Genomic DNA, 21,961 nt, shown 5'->3' with positions numbered 1-21,961 from the left:
CCAGCGAGCCCAAGGAAAAGGAGCAAAATGAGCGTAATTATCCATTGATTGCCCCCCTCCACCCCCCACTCGTCCCGTGAGCTCTGAAAATCACAATTCAAACTAGGACACGTCAAGGTGAAGGTTCGTGTCACGAATTCATTACGTTACAAGTTCCACTCACACTCAAAAGTATGAAACCACCTCATTAAAAAAGCCAAATTGTCATTAGCCGTCGCGCGCGACGATATTCGGTTTAATCAGTCGTCAGCGTGATGCAAGTCTCTTTTCAAGTTCCTTTTTTTAAGATGAGAGAGTGGCACTAATGAGTAAAGCTTTCTAATGGCTGTGACTCATATGTCTCCCCATCTGGGGTTAATTGGTAAAGCCACGTCGAGCATGTTATTTTCAACTTTCATAGTTAATGCAGGAGGAGTTCATTCACATTTCATGCAAACATACCTACATTTATTGGTCCTTCGCCTCCTTTTTTCTGTCTTTCTTTTTTTTATATAAAGGAAGTCACCTTGTAATTCGGTTTCTGTGTAGGATTCACGGTTTCCAAAAGGGGTCTGGGAAGAAATCCAGTTCGGGGTCTGGAAATTTGACTGTGAAGTATTAGATGGCACCGCTGAAAGGTCAGAGGAAAGTTTAAGGGGTGGAAACACACGTCTGAAAAATTACATCTAGAATGTATATTAGTGGTTTTGAAGGAAATCATTTTTCTCCATTTTCCTGCTTTCTCTCCGCGTATATCCTCAGATTCGTTTGCCTGCGTTCCTTCATGCACCAGCAGGCGTTTTGCCTGTGTCAGCTGGAACCGAGTGTCAAGGCTCTTAATTGTGAAGCCCTCACTTAAACTACCACACCAAAGTGCCAAATAAATAAATGAAATGAAAGCACTTCAGATTTTCATGTGTCTAGTTTTCTCCCCCCCCCCCCCCAAATCAGTCGGAACTATGTTCTTGAAAACATAAAGCTCCTTTTTAAATATGAGCAGATGGGGGAAATGCGCGGACGGTTTTGGCTGTGTCTACCTCTCTGTGCAATAATCTTTCATTTTGGAGTCCTGTGATGCAGAAAACAAAATAGGAAGGCATCAGTGAGAGCTGGGGTTTTGTACACACGGAGGAAATTAAAGGATCAATCTCTCTGCAGCTGCTAAAACCAGGACGACCCAACGGTTACATAAAAGCACACAGAACCAGGATCTAATCATTTGGAGGTATAAATCTGCCATTAATCCTCCAGATAAAAGGCAGGGTGAGGGCTAACACAAAACATAAAAAATGCACAACAAAGTTAACATGTTGGGAACTGAACATCCGAAGACATTAAATGCATCAAGCACAGGATACAGAATACAGTGTGAAGTTGCGGTTTTAAATAATGTAATATTCTATAAATGATAAGGAAGTTGTGAGTTTATACCAGCAGGGGGAGACTTTGCCCATAAATGGTTGATCTCAGTGGATCTGGGGGGGGAGTGGGTGGGGGTTACCTCATGTAACTGTTTATTCCCATCTCTTTTGGGTGTTTTTTATTCACACCCGAACAGATGCACTGATATCACCTTGCGCTAAAACAATAATTGTTGCTGAATGATAAACACGAGGCCTGTTTATGAACTGGTGCAGACGCTACATGAGACTCTCATTAGGGCGCAGTTAATGATGGTTACAGGGGGATGAATGGGCGATTTAGCAGCAAGGCGTTCCTCTTCCAATCTCAGTTGGAGATAATAATAATAGAAAAAAATAAATAAAAAATACTATAATTAGTTCCTTTAAGGATTCGCGTCAGTACACATCTTAATTGGTTCGTTGTGAGTGACTGCTGTTATTATTTATTGCTGGGTTTCCTTCTCGGCTACTTTTGTCGCAAGTTCTCTCTCCGTCTCGCGGTGACACGGAGCACCGGAGCGGGGGTCGTGCGCGCGCTTTCACACACTTTTGTCCTCGTTGCTTCGCGAGCGAGCGAATAGAGAGAGCGATAGAGTGAGAGAGAGGGAGAGAGCGAACGAGCGAGCCGAGAGCGAGCCAGCTAGGTGTCTCGTGCAGAGTTGTCGTGCAGACACACACGGCGCGCGGAGGACCCTGCAGTTATTATTAAAACGGGCTCGTTTGTATACATTTGTCAGATTTACGCAGAAGAAGAGCAAGAAGAAGAAGAAGAAGAAGAAGTGCCTGGAAAGAGGGGAGGAGGAATAATCAAAACGCAACACGTATCCGGTGGGATCCCACTCCTGAGAGAGAGAGAAGCGGCAGGAGTTGGGTGCGAGGAAAGCGAGAGGGAGAAAGAAGGAGAAGGAGAAGAAGAAGGGCAAAAGATTTGGCACTTCGCTTGCAACTGTGCGCTTTTCATTAATAAAGAGGAATAATGAGGAACGTTTGGATAATTTTCACCCTCGGCTTGACTGTCTTCCTCTCCGGGGAAAGGGTAAGTTTCTGTGTATATTTTTTAAATTTTATTTTATTGTGGAAGGTAAAGCTGTTCACTGAGTTGTGGGGTAGAAAGGGGCAAGAGTAATGTCCACGTACGGACCCACTCGCTGCTGCTGCTTTTTTTTCCGTTTTTAGGAGAAAACACAGTGTTTGTGCGTTCTTCTTATTCACAGTGTGCTGCCTTAATTTACTATACGAAAAAAAAAAAAACACACGCCGCACACAATGAAGCTTTTAACTCCCATATACATCGCCGTCTCTCGTATCTCGCCGGGAACAGAGGCCTGTTTGTGCCACTTTGCTCGGGAACTGCGGTGATGACGATTCTCTTTAAGTTTAAATGCACGTTAAAATAAACCCGTCGAGTCCAAACAGAGGCTGTAGAAGGCAACGTGTTTCTCGGTATTTCCCCCCTCCGGCTTCTTTTATTCGATCCATCTATTGCTCTTCGAGGGGGGACTTTGTTGATAGAATTGCCACGAAGTTATTTCGGAGGCACATTTGAGCAGAATGTGTCATTAGAGGGGGACGTTAGAGACGACGGGAGGTCTGAAATGAAGGATACAGCCAGCGAACTGACTGCTGAGAGACTGAGCCTCTCTGCCACTTGCACAGAGGAGATTCCTGTCAACATCCGTGCAGGTTAAAGCTGATGGAACAGAAGCTTCACTGAGCAAATGCCACAATTGGACCCATCTGTCCTGCTAGGCACATCACATTTTTTTCCTCTTCTTTTGGTGCATTGCCGATCACAACTTCATTTTGCTTTAAATGAAAAAACAAATAATCCATGTATTGTCCTTCTTCCGGTTCCAGCTTAAAGTCACAACGTGAATCACCCTGCAAATTGGCAGGGTGGCCGGAGGGACAGATTTTGGCACTTTCATGTGCGGCCCCTGTCATTATTGTCCCCTGCTGTTGTTTCTCTGTGGGTTGTGACTTGTCGCTTGGCACGGCGCCTCCTCCTCTGTTGGAACCACTTGTCCAATTAGCCGATTCAGTCGCTGTTGTTTTAATGACTCATTGTTTTGAGCGGGGTCACCGCCACAGTACTCTTTCTGTTTTTTTGTTCGTTGTTTGTTTTAAAATGTATCTCGATATCCTCGCCGGACGTTATTTTTATCGTGCAAGCCCCCAATTCGCACCTGACCTCAAAATGTTCCTCTGCTACAAATTACAGCCTCAAATATACAGTACAGAGGTGCAGCCAACACTCTTGTGTCACTGTATCTTAAAAACTTGACACATTTATTTATGTATCTTTCGCTGGCTAAGCCACAATCTCGAAAATAATGAGATATCTCGTGTAGAAATTTCCAAACTGGTTGACACAGACGTACGTAAAACTTTAATCATGGCAGATACTGATATCGATATCTGTCCCCTGTTACCCACGTCCCCCGTGGGCTTGGCCGGGACTTGACATGTGACATTGATTCTCCGCGTTGGCGCTGGTGTTGGCAAGTGGTTGATAACCCGCTCCGGGCACATCTGTCTGTGTTTTAATTACCCCGTCCCATCACGGGGTTCTACACATGCTGATAAAAACCGAGCTGTCTTGGCTCCGGGGGAAGACGGCCATCGCGATTCATTTTTCCAGTTTCATATATTTGTCTGGACTTTTTTCCTGTTTTGGTTTGCTTGTCCGGGTTTCTATGTGAGTAATGCGCTAACGCGACATGTGAGGTCCGCGCACATGTCGGAGGGGAAACGCTGAATGCGCGGCGGAGCCAAGCTCGCGCGCTGTTATCGTATCTCCAAATGGATGAGGTCACCATAGAGACGAGCCGTGTTTTTCAGCCCCCCCCCGCCCCGCTTTCCACAAACTTTCGTCAACAAGGAGGCACGGTTCGAGTCTGAGCTGAGCCGCGCATCCTCGCCCCGGCGCGGTGTTTTTTTCGGTGCGTGCGCCACTCACCAGATGTTGCGGTCTGTAATTTGTGTCGTGTTTTGGTGGGAAGCGTGGGTGTTGTTCACCTCCCTTTTACGTCCCTGATTTACGGGGGGTTTCTGAGTGCTGTCTGGTTCTCTGATGCAGGACTCAAAGGGAACACTTAAAAGAGGAGGGCTGGATACGGCGTGAGCCCGGCCTCCGAGGACGGTCAGGGCAAAAAAACTAGAGTGGGGAGGGAGGACGGAGGAGAAAAAATCACATCAAATGTCTCTATTGAAGTTCAAGGGATTTCGGAGACAAACGAGAGGAGGTTTCGCGTGTCTGTTTTTATTTCTCTCCCGGGTGTTTTGTTATAGACTGGCCCCCATTCGTGAGGATGATGCGGGATGAAAGCCGCCTCGGCCTCCTCTCGAAAAGGGCAAGGCCGAGGTCGAGACCCCTCCGACAAACTGCCCCCAGGTAGACGAACGGCAAAGTCATGCTAAGCCTGAGAAAATCCCTTACATTATTTGGAGGGTGAAAAGGCCAAGGAATCAAATACAGGACTTAAAGGTGGAGCCTTTGATGGCTTTTTGAGGGAGGGGGGACGAGGCGCGGGCTCTCCATTGTGAGGGGCGTATTATCCGAGTCCCAGAGCTGTGTTCGAGTTTCATTTTCTGGCTGAAGGGCTCGTTTTGTATCTGCTGATTTGGTGGCAACGAAATGAACAGCACTCCCACACGCACACACACAGGCTGACCTTCCTCTCAACTTAAGGCTGTCCCATGTATTTCGCCATAAATGCTGATAAAACTCACATCATTCTCTCCCTAACCAAGTAAAAAAATCACCCACATCATCACTTACTTTTCTGTGGACTGATATGAAGGTTATGTTTAATCCTCCTTCTCTTCACGTTTTGTTTTGAGGGTTTTTTTGTTATCGTCCCGACGCCCTCTCCAAGGCCACTCGACTGAATGTGTCGCTGCGCTCGTTTTGTTGCACAGCACAAGAGCTTTCAGAGTTTGAAGGTGGGGTACACACTGGCAATTTTCTGTCCATTCACCATTGACAAAAACAGACGCTTCCTTTTAGGCACCTTATCTCCGATGTACCTCGCGACGAACAAGCAGAGTCCCCGTCTGCGTGGGCTAAATATTTACCATGTGGCATATTGCACCAAAAGTGACTTCAAGGAGCAACGTGCCGGGATTAACGTGTCAAGAATTAAGGGTCACGACGGAGGATAGGAACGAAAGGATGTTTTTGCCACACAGAAGCGGAGGACAGATGCCGTGCCACAGCTGCAGCTTCCCCCTGCTGCATATTTAAACGCCGCTCTTTTATTTTGCATTAACCTAGAATTCCTAAAACTGAGGACAAAACCGACTTTCGTGCAACCGCTTGGGCTTTTTGTCCCGGCTCTGAAAAAGCCAAAGTGTCTTTTTTTTTTCAGATTTTTTTTTTTCCTCATTAATCTGCCACCGCCACGCATGGGAACGCCGAGTTCCTTCAGAGCGACCTGCCTCCTCGCCAGCGTCCGACCCCTTCGGGGGGAGGCGGGGGGGGCGCATTCACCGAGTCCCTGTCCGCCAAGCGTTACGCAACCGCTAATGGACTTCCGCGAGAGAAAGGGCCTGCTGGACCGCTGAAAGCAAAACACGGACCAGACGCCCCCTTCCTTTTCTCGAACCCGCTTGTGTCCGTGCGTGTTTTCGGTCACCGCGCGCGCGGCCTTTTCCCTTCCCCCCTCGTCGTTTCTCCCGATGTCCGTCCCGTCTTCCCTCTCTGCCTCCATGGTTAAGGCGCTGTCCGTCCTCCCACCGTGCCTGGGATTAGGGTGAGAACAGTGGCAGCGTGTTTCCTCTCAGGCAGCCGGGAGGGATGAAGGAAGAGGTTTTTTTTTTTTTTTGATGCACTCTATTTTTTTCCCGTTTCCCTACCCTGAAGGTGTGAGTGCTTGTATTGAATTTGCCAACATCTGCAGGACGTATGTGTGTTTGAAAGAAGCCCCCCCCTCCCTCCATTCTCCCCCATTCTCCCCCTCCTCCCCTACTTTGGCAGGGACTCGTGCATACTAGTCGAGACTCACAAACAGTCAAACTCTGTCAACTGTGCATTTGTTTGTGCCTTTTTAACATCCCAGCTCAGAGCCAAATGTTTGAGATACGAAGTCATCCCCAGCCAGCCGAGCGTCGGGAAAACGCATTAGGGAGATGTGGCTGCGGCGAAATTGGGCGACAGCAGCGCTGGTTTATGTCGGGACGCGGCCACCTTAGCTAGCAGACTATCGGAGGCCACACCAGCGCATGATAAAACCCCGTGCGCGCGCACGCTGCCGTCTGTTCGAAAATATTTAAACCCGGCAGACCTGGAACTCCGCTCCCTCCTCTGTTCCCAGCCTCTTTCTTCACGTTTTTCTTCTATTTAATTAGCTTAGCAAATGGAAACTTCCTTGGCAGGATGGCGGCGGAGGGGATTGTGGCTGTGACGGTGAGAAATGGGGAAAACCCTGTGTCAGGACGTCTGTTTTCAGTTTTTTTTTTTGTAAACTGCACGCCTGCTGCTTTCCAGTTTCAGTCAGTCGGAGGTAAAGGAGAGGGAGATCAGAGACGGGAGTGGGGGAAGAGCGTGAGCTCCGTCTGCCTTTTGGTGTTCATTTTTTTTTTTTTTTTTTTTGTTTTCTAAACCAGGCAGGACCTGTCTGGAGCTCTGCTGTGCGAGGTGTGAAAAGTGTCTAACATGGCGGTAGTTAAAGTGACACGGGCGGAGGCATCTGGAAAATGGGGTCACTCATTTGTTGCATTTGTCAGGTGATGGCTGGAGTTGTCTGATCGGAACAGTTGTGTGTTTTTAGGAATATTGTCATACTGTTGCAATTTATGTGAAAGATCCATTTAATACTTTTGAATGACAACTTTTTTTTCTCATACTCGGTATTTGGGTTTTGTGCGATACGTTCAAATAGCGCCACAACAAGCTGATCCATCAAGTTATTGTTCAAGCAGTCGACATATATATATAAAACTGAACTTAGAAGTTGAGTTTATTTATAGGAAAAAATGATGGGAGTGCGTTTCATGGAAGTTCATTGACCTGCGCTGATTGTAATTGGAACTGCAGCTGTATTATTTTATCTGCACAAGGTTGCTCACGTCCACGTCGTTTAGTTTTTTCTCGGTCTATATGTGCAGGAACAAACTGCTTGGCGTTGGCATACCAACCATTAGCATCTGCTCTGGTGAGTCTTCACTGAGTTTGAAACGCAGCAGATGAGGACACAGTCACTATGTCGACATGCCCGTGAAAAAAAACAAAACATCGCCTTCGTCCGATTCTAACTGGACAACTTAAGTGCATGTACATGCGTTGCTCTGACTAAAATCGGAGTTCTCCTTATCTGACTAAGACACTCGGATAATGCGATTGGAAATCAATTTTCACCAGCATGTGGCATGTGTGCATGGCGTATGACCCCAGAACAAAAACATCCAAGAAAACTGGTCACAGAAGAAGAAGGTAAACGGAGCCGGTAGAAGAACCACCTGAGGGACAGCTCCATCTTATCTGCACCATGAGTAGCTGCACACATTACGTCTTCATTTCATGCAGTGTTCTTCTTGTTTGTCCCAGACAGCCTCCCATATTGTGTTTCTCCTGGACATGTTGATATTACTCCAAAATATGTCTCCAGAATATGTTTATTTGCTTCTTGCACTAACACCTTTGATTCCATGGCTTCAAATTCTGCCTGTTCTCCCATATTCTCTTTTGCGAAAATCAGAGGTGGGCGCAAAATCCTCATTTAAATAGGCGACCTCGACCACTTTTGCACCTGTTGTCAGCTGTGGACGCAATCTTATAATTAATTTATTGCCCCTTATCTGGGATCTTAGTGATTCAGGCCCGTATTGTCCGATGCCGACACCTCTGCTTGGTCATTTTGAGATCAGAAAACTGACTGGTCTCCTCTGCTGAGGCGCTCACACGTGTCGGCTGTGCTATACTGCAGGGATGTTTTATTTCCGCTAAGCTTTCTGATCAGGTTGTGGCTTTCTTTTGTCAGCAGACGTACCACCCACTACAGTGATGTGTTTTCATATTCTATGCAAATTGACACGTTTCCACAGTAAATTTTTTACATAATCTGTGCGTGTCATCCATAATGGTAAACTCAGATTTGTTTTGCAGTGTTCGTTTACTGACGAAATGGATGGCGTTACTGTTATTAATTAGTCTGTTGAACCTTATTTCTGTGGGTTTTTGGTGCAAATCATAGGCACAGAGAAGTCAAAGCAAATAAAAATGTACATTAAGTAGTTCCAGTTACTGTAAATCAGGAATCCTGACGTTAGACGGCTTTCCCAATGACTCCAACTAAAATAAACTTGTTCCCTTTAAAGCTGTATTAAATGTCATTAGCGTAGATTGTGGTCGGTTCAGGTTTTGGCGGTCGGCTCGTTAAAGGATGAAGTGAAATCAAACGCCGCTTGTGAAACGTTCCGGGTCGACTTTGTTCTGCTGCGTAGACGATGATGTGAGGGCCACATGTGTTCCATCTGCGCACCATCCAAAACTTGGTGGATATATGAAGCCATGACGTCAGTTGGGCTCTTTCCATCCGACTCCCGAGATTGCCGTGGAAAAAACGGCACGGCGCATTTAACACATCTGTGCTCACTCATTTTTACGAGGGCGCTTTATCGTCTTTAAAAGGCACCAAATTGATATCTGCGCTGGCGTTTCCCCAAGCAGAAAAATACACCTCTAATGTCTGGCGTTTCCATTGCTTCCCGCCTGATCTCGAGTCAAAACAGCTATGAGTGAGGTAAAGAATGTAAATCGCGCTTTCTACGCGGGGCGTGTTATCCGCCGCAAATTACCCTCCACGCTATCACTTCATTTAGGGCTGTTTTCACGAGAAAACTCTGAGATTCCAGGGGGTATTTGGGAAAGCTGATGAGCTGGAGAAGGGAATTCATTAGCGAGCTCCCCGCGTGGCGCATAACACATTTTCCTCTAAATGAAAGCTGCTGCGTTAACCCGTCTCAATTTGGTGAAAAGCAGTGACTTTAAAGTCTGCAATTAAGTGCTCATGAATATTCATTATTGAGATGTTTTTTTTTTCCCTCATTGTAACGAACCACGAAAAAAAAAAAAAAAAAAATAGGAAAAGTTCTTTCCCCGTCTCTCGTGTAGCCTTCTGAAAGCTGCCAGCTCTCAATAATTTCCTCATGAGCACATGATCTGCTACTTAATAACAATCTGTTTCCACGCTTTTAAAAATTTGCATCTGTTTCCTGAATTCCACATTCATGGCAAATACACCCCCCTCTTCTTTTTTTTTTTTTTTAGTCGTCCTCATGCTCTTGTTTTTACTTCTAGCTTAATTCCAAAGGCCAGTGGTTGCCGCTGACTTTGATGCGGTTTTCTCCGGTTCCGTATTTTGACTCGGAGCGACTGTGGAAGCGAAGACCCCCGCGTCCGTGTCCGGGGATGTGCTTTTGTAGCGCTGTGGCAGACGTCCCGTGCTCGAAAAGTCTGAACCGTGACCGCATCGTGAAGCCGGTCCAGACGGTGACTCACGCTGTGAGACCGAATGAGCTAAGGGCGGTTAGGAAAGGGGGGAAATATGCCGAGGGACATTGCTGAGAGCACATAAAAATATATATTTGGAGTGGAGTTTCATTTGCGTCGGAGGATCAGACGCGTTGGTGTTTTCGCACCGACTCTGAAACACCCTGAAAAATGCTTGGTCTTTAAACTCAACGTTCAGAACATCAGCAAATGTCCCCCAACTTTAATGTGTAGCTTAGCCAAGTGTTTTTATTCTCTGTTGACTTTCACAAGACACCAGCATTAGCTAACATAAGCTCAAATGTGTCACGTTAATTAACTTGAGTCACTATAAGCTATTTCTTCTTCCGCAAGTGTAACTTTAAGCCTGAACCACCAAGGTCCAAGCTATAACTGGATCGTAATTATCGGTTTTGAACGCTTCAGACGAGTTGACATTGAGGCCGCGTTTCCATTAATTACTCTTATCTGTTTGAAAAATTTGTATGAAACGCATCTTCGAAGGGGAAAAAAATAGCCAATTATCAGCATAGTTCAATCGGTTCATCCTTCACTTGTTCTATCTGTAATTGTTCCGCAGGAATCGAAATGACGAATGTATAGGACGCGCGGCTTAATGGGCCGAAACGTGTGCAACCTATTATAGCCTCGTAGAAGAAAATGACTTCCCCGCGCAGTTGGCATCGTTACCAGCGCCTCGCCTGCTGTTTCTGACTCCGCTGGATGCTGCGTATTGTTTCGCGGTTCGATACCGTCGGTGTTATTTAAATATTAAGCTCCGAAGGCAAATTCGACGTGCCCGGTTAAGTTTGCGGGCCGAGCCTCGTCACGTCCGTGCGCCGCGGCTGTTGACACGAGCGGAGGCACTGATGTGGCGACTCTACTGGGCGAGTTGATCTTCACTAATGCATTCTGTTAACAGCCGTCTGTGTTCTCGGCACCGACGGTAAACCCTCTCAGCGGAGCCTGGGTTTGTTACGCGGCGCAGAGAGGGCTTTGGACTGGAGGGATGCCGTGTCAGGCGGAGACCATTTTGATTTTTTTTAAACGCAAATATCGCCGACGTGCCCGCTGCCGGCGCTCTTCTTCGGAGGGCGGTCGCGCAGCCCCCCTCCAACGGGGTGCACAGTTTCAGAGACAGGTCTTTAAACAAACAGAGGCTGCCGGTCAGAACGCGTCGCGTCGGCTGTCAGGTACATGGCCGACCCTTCGACCCCTTTACTGGAAATGTGTTTTTTGCAGGGTAGACCGCGTTCTGTTTGCAGATTTTCTCATATTTGCATTGGCCGTGTTTCCACAAAAACGCACACACGCACATTGGGTGGGTCTCCATTCGCTAGTTTGGAGCAAATAACACACGGCAGCGGGGTGTCATCTTACGGAGGCACGTCGCATGTAATTAACAGAGTGGAAGAAGATCACTGCTGCTGTCTGCCATAGCACTACAAGACGAAGAAGTACAATGATTACAATTCACTTATCCAGGACCATACAACCACAGCAAGTACCGCAAACATACACAGGACAGAACTTGAAACAGCAGATCCCTGATGTGAGTTAAATGTTCACTACTTTCGATTATTTTCCATCTGCCGCCCTTTATTTGAAAAAGACAAAGACCACCGTAGACAAGCAGAAAACAAAACAAAACTCTTTCTTCCTTGACACTTGAAAGTGCTCCTCTAAACACTTTTGCGTTCGTCTCCTCCCTCTCCTGCTTCCACCTTTCCCCTTTGTCTCTCTCCAGCTCTCTCTCTCTCTCCCCCCCCCCCTCCCTCCATCCTGCTTCCAGCTGCCAAGGTCACAGCTTCTCTTGTAATCCGTATCGTTTTCACGCTATGGTTAATCCAGTTTTCATGGTAAAATGGAGGCAGGCAGGGCGCAGAGCTTGATTACTTTGATGATGATAATTTGTTTAACCGAGTGATTGGGTGGCTGAGCGAAAACGGCTTCATGACCGCTTCCTTTCCAGAATCTGCAGGGTCCTCCTCCTCCTCCTCCTCCTCATCCTCCTCATCCTCCTCGTCCTCCTCCTCCTCCTCATCCTCCTCCTCCTCTCTGTCTGGAGCCTCCAGGTTCAGAGCTCTGAGTCCAGAGAATGAGGGTTCAGTCAGAAAGGTTCAGAAAGGTTTGAACTAACAAGTGTCCACTAGGTGCACTTGTGAGAATGAATACACAACATTAAAAAATAAATAAATAAATAAAATGAGTCACTCTGGGAGAAAGGAAATCTATTCTAACGTATTTATTAGAACCGAAAGAGGCAAAAGAGAATTTTGCTAAACATAAATTTAACTCGTGTTTACATGAAAACTCAACAGGTACAGTGATAAATAATTATTTATTATTGCACATGAGTGTGATGAAACTTTTTTCGATGCATTATTCCAGCGTTCAACAGTTTGAGTCGACAGCAACAACATCTACTGCATAAATCAAAAATATTTTTAAAAAAAATGTATGACTGGGAGACTGGAAATAGGTAGTGTGGGCATGGTTACTCGTAACATATATATCTAATTAATTAATTTTATTTATGTTTCTTTAGTATTTTATTGTAATTTTTTGTTTGTTTTTAACAAGTGTTTTTTTTCGGAGCTACTCTGACCAAACAGTTTCCCTTGTGGATCCACAAAATCTAAGTTTAAGTCTGACAGACTGAATTAGGAACACAGTTCAACGAAGTTTCTGCGGCGGTGGCGAACCCACCCACGCTCCAAAAAAAAAAAAAAAGGGAATTCCACAGCTTAACTGTGTTAAAACGACTTCGTCAGTCACGGAGGGATCTCCGCGACCTGTGAAAACGAGCAGTGTCGGCTTTGGCCGCGGAGTGATTTTTTGTCAGGTTCGAGAAAATCTCTCGGCTCAGCCTCGGAATGGAAAAGAGATGCGAGAAGTCTAAGAAAACACCGCCGTCGAGTCGCGCGATGAGAAGAAAATCCCAATTATCACGGCCCATCTTCGGCTGCTCGGCTGCTCTTTTCTGAAAATCTCTGTCTCATTCGTCCTTCCGGTGGTTTGAGAGTGTTGAATAAAGAGTCGTAATGCAGATTTAAGATCAAAATGCTCTGATTTCATACTCTGTGACCAACTTAATAACACATAATGACGTAATTATCATGTGAAAAGACCGATTTCTGCATTTGTTATGACAATAAGTCCGGTTGAATCGGCTCCCTCCTGCTTTATCGTCTGTAGCCAGTGCGGAGTGACAATCTGATGAACTCCACTGGCCTCACCACATCCACATCCATGCGTGTGCCTACACACAGTCTGCGTCGACACACACTGCTCTGAAGGGTCCGTTTGAGACGGGCCCTTTTGAAGATTGCTGCTTACTGTTGCAGCCCCTGCTTTTGTTTAGTGCGGCTGCACTCCGCTCCGCGTGACTCGGCGACCGCAGCGAGTGTTTTTAGACCTGCAGTGCGAAACATCTGTTGCGTGGTGGGTTTTTTTGATAGTGGCTTCTCTTTGCTGTGGGGATGCGTGACCACAACCCCCGCTCCCCTCCCCTCCCCCTCCCCTCCCCTCCCCTCCCTCAGCTTTCACGGCATACCTTTGTCTGTTTTTACTTTACGGTCTTTAAAGCTTCTCCATCTCATGCCGTCGACCGGAGCTTACTGTTTCGTCTCGTATTGTTTTCCGAGGTTTTCCCTAAGAGCTTTTGAGACCCCGGCGTCCTCGGGCCAAAACCTGGTAAAAACCAGTCGGCCAGCGCCTTTTGTTTGTCTTTAGGACCTTTCAGGAAAAGCGAGGCTGCCGTCTTCAGAAAACCGCACATTCCTGCAGAATTACAGTGCAGGGGAGGATTTGGGGAAAAGGACGTGTACTGTAGTGAGCGAGGGAGTAGAGGTTTGGCAGAGGCTTTAAAAGCCATTTTTAGCTTCAGGAGTTTTGGTCGTAATTTCTGTCCCGCTTCCAAATGTGGAAGTGCACACACACACACACACACACACACACACACAAAAAAAAAATAAAAAACAACCTCTCTCTTCTGTGCTCGGGTTCTTGCTAATTGTGTGTTTCTTTCGGCCGAACGTGTGTTTTCCGTCTTGATAAATTGGCACTCTTAGAAAGTTTTAGCTTATTCTTTCACATAGTCATTAAAGATTGAAAGTGCAGCCTAGTTGTGGTGACGAGCAGCACAGAGTCTATTTTGGTTGCCAGAATCCGCTCAATTATTTACATAGGATGGGACATGAATAAGAATTTCACTGTGTCATTTTCAAATATGCGCGACAGCTTACTCTGTAAAAAAAAAAAAAAAAAGCCATACAAAATATTCCCAAGAAAGCGAAGCGTATCCTCACCCTTTTTAAATTCGACAGAATGGAGGAGAAAAAAAAAAAAAAAGAATCCAAGTAATCCACTTGAGTTCAAGTCTGGGGCTAATCAAAACTGAACGGCTACACACACGTACCCCGGAGGATTTCACACGGATTGGCCTCAGTTGTTTACTTGTATCTGTGAGCTTACTTGTAGGCCCTTTGTAGTTTTGCTTGATAAGACAGGAATGCATCCAGCATCAGGCAGCTGGTCTGCATCTGTTAACCTTTATTTGTGGAGCACATTGCTCCGACGGAAACAAACAAACACACACAGCACCGTCCACTCGGGTGGTGTTTCTGTCGAGCAGCTATGATGGTGCAGACAAAATCACATTTGTTGTTTTGTGTTACTGATGAACTTGTTCGTGTCCTGTAACCTAAGTTAAAGTATTTTTGTTAATTTACTTGGCCTGTAAGTTATGAAAATGTGTGAAATTGTATGTTATATGCAAGAAAAAATCCTTATTCTAAGTAAATAATCAGATAGTCGTGAAGCTGAATGATAATTCATTAACAAACTCGTTGTTTCTGCTTCTCTTGAAATTTGTGTAACTTGCAAACACTGCTCCTGAGACTGTTAAAAAAAAAAAAAAACCTAATGGTGAGTGTGCTACTACCTGTTCTCCAAGTTTTGATGTATGTAGGACAACGCTGCTAAGAGGTCTGAAATGCTTTAAAGGCAGAGTTGGCTAATCTTCTGCATGTGCCAAGTGAACCTCAGGTGACTCGCTACAGTCAATCCCCACATGCGACTGTGCGGCAGTGGAGACGTGATCTGGGGATTCGTGCTTCCCTCTGAAGCTCCTCTTCAAAGCACCACATCTGGTTAGACGATCACATCTAGAGCTATATATTGTTTTTTACGGCGCAACACAAAAAATCAGCTTCAGAATTTAGCTCCCGAGTCCTCCGTTGGTGGACTTTTCATTATTTAAACGATAGGAATTAAATATACAACGATCAGGCATAACATTATGACCACTTACAGGTGAAGTATCATGTGACTATTCATTGTTTTTCCGGGAAACTTTTTGACTTAGCATTCATTTGTGTGGCTGTTGCTTAGACATGTAGCACCCGCCTAGCCCAGAGAAGGCACCCCCACCCCATAGCAATATGATGCTCCTTGATGGCACCAGCCGGATGCAGCCTGACACAGACACACACAAAAACGCTTTAGGAACAACCCGAAAAACATAAAAAAACAGCAAAAGGTGTCGTCCTGGCCTCCAAATTCACCACAGGACACCCTCAGAAGACCCATGTCCATTCTCTGATGAGCCACAACTGTTTCTGAGGCACAAGGGAGACCTACAGAGTATCAGGAAGGTAGTCATGCAGCGTGTGTCCAGATTCTAAAATAAAATCATGTCCTCAGTCAGGTTTTAGTGACGTGTTTCTACCGATGGAGACCGAAGAAATTGAAGAAGCAGCGGTTGTGGAACCTACGCTGAGTCTGCTGAATGGCTCCCCATAATAATTAGACGATGTCATTAATGTGCAATTATATGAGTCATGCTGCATGTAGGCACTGTTCTGTTCATGCTCTGGCCTGCGTGCTACTTTTCCAAAAAAAAAAAAGAAAAAAAAAGAGAGACTTCATGGTGGCTGGAAACTTTTCTTTTGTTCCTTCAAAGCTCTTGTCAGGAGTTACGCTTCTAACGGCTACGGGGGCTGAAGGAGCACCCGCAGTGAGTTAAATGTAGCTTATTTTCCTCAGGTCTGTTTTAAGAGTCATAAAGAAAAATTTAAACTATGTTAAAAGTTAAAACTATATCACTGAGTTCAAGGTTGACAGGAACACAATAATCTGGTCAAATCAATTGAAGTTGCTCATAACTATTTATACTCTACAAAACCCCTCACGTGTCAATGTTTCAATTGTTGATTTTTTTTTGTATTTTCTTAACATCTTAGTCTAACGCCAACACTGACCAGCACATTCCCAGAGGTTACATTGTGACACGGGGGCTCAGACTTGATTGTCAAAGCAATGTTATTAAGCAAAGCCGTTGTGGGGCTCCCTGTGAACAAAGGTCACATTGTGAACAACAGTTATCGGAGTTAAATCAGTGTAGTTTAGTCGCTGTAAACGCTATTACCTGTGGTGTTTTCTGCAGCCTTAACTTGAATGGTGCGTGTTTTAGAAACAACACCACGGTGACCCAGACACACCGGCTAAACGACTATTAATATAACCCTGCACATACTGTACCGTACGTGACGACGCTTCGGACTCGCGCTGCCAGCTCTCAGGCTCTCTGTGTCAAACCGTTGTTTCTCTCCAGCTCTGAAGCCAGAGTTTTATTATTTAGCCGATGCTAAATGATAAAACTCGCGCACAGTTCCGTGACGAGCGAAGAGCCGTCAGACGCTTTTTGACGCTGGGGTGAGATGGAGAGCATTCAGACACGAAAGACAAAGCGACAAAGAAATGGCTTATTAAGAAGGGTTTCATGTAAGTAAACATTCACGTCTTTGGTTATTCATTTGTCCCATGCAGAAAAGGTTTTAACATTCAGATATACTACAAAGGCCTCTTAAATATTCGTATTATGTGTATGTATATGGGCAAATCCCATGCGAGGTCAACCGTAGCTGCTGTCGAGATCAGTTTCCTGCCCGGCGCCATCTTGACAACTCTGCTAATCCAAAAAAAAAAAAAAAAAAAAATGTTCAAAGAGTCGCAGCATGAATGGAGCCGAGGAGGCCAGGTGACGTTGGGGCAGACATCACTCACCTTTCATCCAAAGCAGCCACACCCTAAATTAGCGTAACTTTAAGCTTTGATATCATGAATGGGGGGAAATTACCTATAGAGATCAAAATGTTTTAAGTACCAGACTGTAAACATTTTTTGTTTCTGATGTAATGGTGCATTTGAACATTGATGTCTATAGGGATTGTGTTATTTTTGGAGTCAGCCTCAAGTGGCCGTTTGAGGAACTGCAGCGTTCGGTGTTTTGACACATCTTAGTTTTTCTTCAGGTCTGGTCACAGGTTGACTGACGGACCGGGTTCGTGTCACTGTCGTACCAACGGCAACGACGCACACAATTACATGCAAACGTGCTCACTGCTGCTCAGGATAAGCCCTGTATAATGGGATCAGAGATCACCACCTGCCACCCCTCTCATCTCCTCTCATCCTTCCAGTGCCTTTGCTCTCCTTCTGTTCATCCACTCCTTAAATCGCCGCCACTGTCACATCCCCCTTTAACCGTTTCTTCTATTTAAATGTCGTTATTCCCGCAAGGAAAGCAGCGACATGAGAATCCTCACTCGCTTGTCGGCAAACTTCCAATCTTTCCTCCTCGCTCCCTTCCTCCTCCATCACTCCCATCATCCCGACAGGGGTTGCTCCCCTCACACTGCGGCCCTATGGCCCGCCGCCTCTCTTGAGTCTAAATCCTCTTAAGGAAAGGGCTTGGATGGGGAATTCAATCGCCACACCGCATGGATTGAACTAGATCAGCCAACAAAGCGGCGAAATTGGGCTCCTCCCTCTTCCCCCTCCTCGTCTGCCTCTGCCCCATCTGCTTCTCTCCTCCTCTCCCCGCTGGCTTTCATCTCAGGTGATGAAGGGCTATCTGTCAGAGCTGGCAGCGACGGGAGATTGGCATCCCGAGGAATGTGGTACATCATCATTTTTGTCCCGCGCGCCGATAACCGCGTAAACGGAAAACGCGGCGTGTTCGATTATCTGAGTTTCGGCTCTTTAAGGCAAATACACGTAACATTTAGTCACTTTAAGTGAAGAATGAGCGAGTGAATGGCTGCAGCATTTGGGACAAGCTAAATAAACAGGGTCAATTTCTAAATCGCCACAAACTTTCAACCTCTCTCTTAAATCCTCCACGTCCGATCGAGCCTCTATATCCGTTGTAGTTTATTATGTGAGGAAGACTTGGGTCAAACTTTGACCCCCACAGTCCTCCGGTGAGCTTTTATGTTCTGGTGTTAATGATGTGGCAATGAAGAGCTCAAGGTTTTTCTTTTTTGGTTAGAGACACACACACACACACACACACACACACACACACACACACACACACACACACACACACACAAACACACGTAGACTTCCAGACGCTAAAATGGGTAAAAAAAACAACTAGACTACGTTAAATTTAAATCTGACCTCGTGGTTCTTTCTTTCTTTCTTTCTTTCTTTCTTTCTTTCTCTCTTTCTTTCACACACCTACCATCTGCAAAGCAAGAAACACATGCACACACACACACATACTTTTTAAAGGGAGTTAATGGAAACCATGTCGGTCTGTTGACGAAGCGACAGAGAAAACCAGACCATGTGAGGTGTGAGAGACGTGTTGTGACAAGGAGCACTGGTGGATTATGTGGCGGCGACCGCTAACAATCCATTTATTATACGTATATATATATATATATATATATATATATATATATATATATATACAGAGAAGACATCAGACATCTTTTAGAACGGGACAAACTCACTAATTGTCCGTTTGAATCGGTGCAGTGCTGAAAGTGAATCGACCCTCCACCTTGATTGTTACAAGACGAGTTAATTAGCTTAGCTCTAAGTCTGGAGCACATGATCAGTGATTAATGACACTGACCCCCCTCCTGCGCCTGGGACTGCGCGCATGCCATTGTTTCCAAGATTAAGGGCGCCGAGTTCAAAACCTCCACCGGGTCCCCTTCATGTGAGACATTATGTGCATACCAGAGGTAAAACGGCTAATAGGAGACTGAGGACAGAAGGTTAAAAGGCCCACGACGTATCTTATTTTTTTTTCCATGTAGTTTACATGACCAGCATTTGGCAATACTTGAGCAACTGTTAGCTGTAAGAACAAAGGGCGCGAGTACAAAGGCGTAATTATAAGGATAGGGTTCAAACAAAACACATTCCAGTAGAGTATGTGTGCGCTTTCTTGTTGCGGAGCACAATCAGTGGTGCTGAACGCTCGATATTTGTACGCTGTGTTTGTACAGCGAGATTAGCGCGCACACAAATGGCGTCCATATTTGCATGTGTGCACCGTCCAGCAGATGCAACACCTGTGTAAGTGCTGGAATGAAAAAGACCACATTCATCCCTTTCCGCAGCACTGACTCGACTACCTGATGGAGGACATGTTTCTATGGATGGATGTGTGTGTGTGTGTGTGTGTGTGTGTGTGTGTGTGTGTGTGTGTGTGTGTGTGTGTGTGTGTGTGTGTAAGTACAGGAAGGCCTTGCGTGTGCACACTGTATGAAAACAGGTCACTGCACAGGTCAAACGAGCACGGTACGTAGTTCAGGTGAACATGTGGAACTTTATGTGTACATATGTGTCTGCGTGAGCGTGTGTTTCCAGAAGAGACACGGTGTGAAAGTGTGCGGTGGCCTGTGGCACAGGTGTGTATGCACAGCAGAGGTTTATGTAACAGGCAGCGCGATGCTTCTGAGCCGGGAGCCCCTGTGAAGCTTTTGAAGTCTTCTACCTTTGTTCAATAATGGCGGCTATATTTATTGAGGGTTTTGTTTTCTAATGCAAATCATATTTTGTTCATCTGTCATCAACAAATCCTGATTTAGACGAGTATCTGTGCAGGTTTCTTTGCTGTCGCGCGCTTCACTCGAATGTAAATGAGATGTGGGGAAGCGGAACACAAAGTGTGAAATACAGTACATGAATCTCCGGTTTCTAGAATTTAATTTTCGAGAAGTGAGAAGGAAGTGGTCAGATATTGTAGCCGAATGTCAACAAGTGCAGAAATGCGGCTAAGCGACGCATCGGTGCCACCGGTCACAGGACTCGCAGGCCGTCTGGCTTCTATAATTGGAGACTTTCTCATCTGCAAAGAGACACAGTTCTGGCAGTGACTAAAGCCACTGCATTACATGTCAAAGGCAAGTCTGCCTAGTTGTTATTAGGAGTATTATGAACGGTGATATACACAGTCATTTGAGATATAGTTATTAGAATTTGTTTATTGTTTTTGTTGTTATTGTTATTATTGTTATTAAAGTGCAACCATAGCTGCTAAAGATCCGGATTTCTGATATGCACATGTACTTGTAATCTTATGAAGTTAATAGAGTATTTTACTTTATTTTATGTGTACAAATTTACCAGTACAGTGTTGCACTCTACCAGGACTAAAAAACAGCCATGAAAATCATAATCATAAGTTCATGAGTGTTGATGGTGATAGAGGAAGGAAGGAACGTCTCTCACCAGCTACTTTCATTAACAGTCCATAGTTCACACCCTGTCATTTGACAAGATTGATGCTGCATGTCAAACTTTTTTTTTTTTCTATTTAATGAGCTACTTATTATGAACTACATGTATTTCCCCTAATGTAAAAAAAACCTAATATGGCTCATTATTCCTACAGCGTATCCCATAAGCTTCTGCAAATACACGCGTTAGCACTCGGTTCAACCCGCCTCCTCAGCGTGCAGCTCCAAGGACACGAGATAAAGAGATACTTGTCTTCCGTCTCCCTTACAGATGGTCCTGGCTCCCTCTGTTAAGTGTACGTCTTTCCAAGCCTATAAACCGGGAGAGTGTGTGTGCATCTGTTTGTTGGCTGCTAACACAGCAGAGCTTCAGTTTCTGGCCCCGCGTGCCGCTCGACCGAAAAGCCCGCGCGCTGGCACCGAGGGAGCCCGGAAAAAGCCGTTTGACGCCGAAGCGCTGGATAACAGTCGCGCGCATGCATTTAAATAGCGGTGGATGTATAGCGCGTGCGCGCATTCCTGCCCACCGAGGTGAGCGTCGCATAGCGGGGCCGGAAACTGAAAGATGAGAACGCTTGAACGGAGGGGGTCGTGCTACACGGGTCCTACGTTCTGTGTTCTCTAACGTGCGCTACGCTCAACTCCTGTGAGGATACACGTTGAGCGTAGCAGCGTAATTATTAATTTCCTCCTCGCGCACAGACGAAAGACTTCCTATAGAGCGCACCTGCGGGCCTTAAAGTAAAGCTACGTGAGAAGTAATTTGTTGCAGGTTGAAACAAAGGATGAAAGTCGTCCGTCCATTTGGCTGTTCAAACAGAAAGGCCTTCCGCCTGTTAAGTTTTCGTGTTATTTCGGGAGCGAGTTAATGGAGGAGGGTCACCGAAACCTCTTTGAGGGAATAAGCTTTTGTCAAAATGCTAATGTTTTCCCCTGGCTGAGTGGATCCCACAGGCTTAGTCATTCCCGGCCGTGATTTGCTATTTTGTTATGACAGAGAAACAGAAGCGGAGGAGCTCTTTAGCTTAGTTCAAGGTTGCCGTAAAAAGAGGCGGCTATAGATTAAAGGAAGAAACTAACGATTTCTGTGAAAGGAGTGTTTCTGTTTGTGTTTGCTCTAATTGTCTTTACCCGGGGCCTTGCTTTTCTTTCTCGACTCCTATGAACGAGGACAATCGCACGAAAGCTATTTTCCTATTTGGCCTTGGAAAGTTTGCCATAAAGTTTTTTTTTTTAATTAACTCATAGTGAGTAATTAACATTAATACGTATTTTAGCAAAACAGAAAACCAGTGACTGGTGCACTAAAGATGCATCGCTTCAATCGGACAGTTGAATTTGTGGAAAACCTTATTTTCGCTCCTCATTTCTGTTTCTCGTGAAACAAACGCTGCCTCTCATTCGTACAGCTGTTCACGTTTGCGTGTGCACGGCTCCGTACAACGTCCTTATTCGAGCCCACGTAGTGGTCACGGCCTCTGATATTTGAGCCGTTCATGAGTGCTGTGCTATCCGGTCCAGCTAAGAACAGATGGTCGTTC

At 45.6% G+C, this 21,961-nt stretch overlaps 1 protein-coding gene across 1 annotated transcript in view; it reads left to right on the top strand.

Moving 5' to 3' along the window:
* Positions 1-1,963: 1,963 nt before the first annotated feature.
* Positions 1,964-21,961, top strand: part of sdc2 (syndecan 2) — a 40,369-nt gene continuing 20,371 nt past the window's right edge. Inside the window, exon 1 of the mRNA XM_047604763.1 lies at positions 1,964-2,418. Within this exon, the coding sequence (XP_047460719.1) occupies positions 2,359-2,418 (60 nt within the window). The 5' untranslated portion in view covers positions 1,964-2,358. The remainder of the gene's footprint in view (positions 2,419-21,961) is intronic.

The sequence above is a fragment of the Mugil cephalus genome, chromosome 14, assembly GCF_022458985.1.
Source record: "Mugil cephalus isolate CIBA_MC_2020 chromosome 14, CIBA_Mcephalus_1.1, whole genome shotgun sequence".
Taxonomy (NCBI): Eukaryota; Metazoa; Chordata; class Actinopteri; order Mugiliformes; family Mugilidae; genus Mugil; species Mugil cephalus.
Note: the sequence above shows the minus strand (reverse complement) of the source record. Positions and strands in the feature narration are given on the sequence as shown.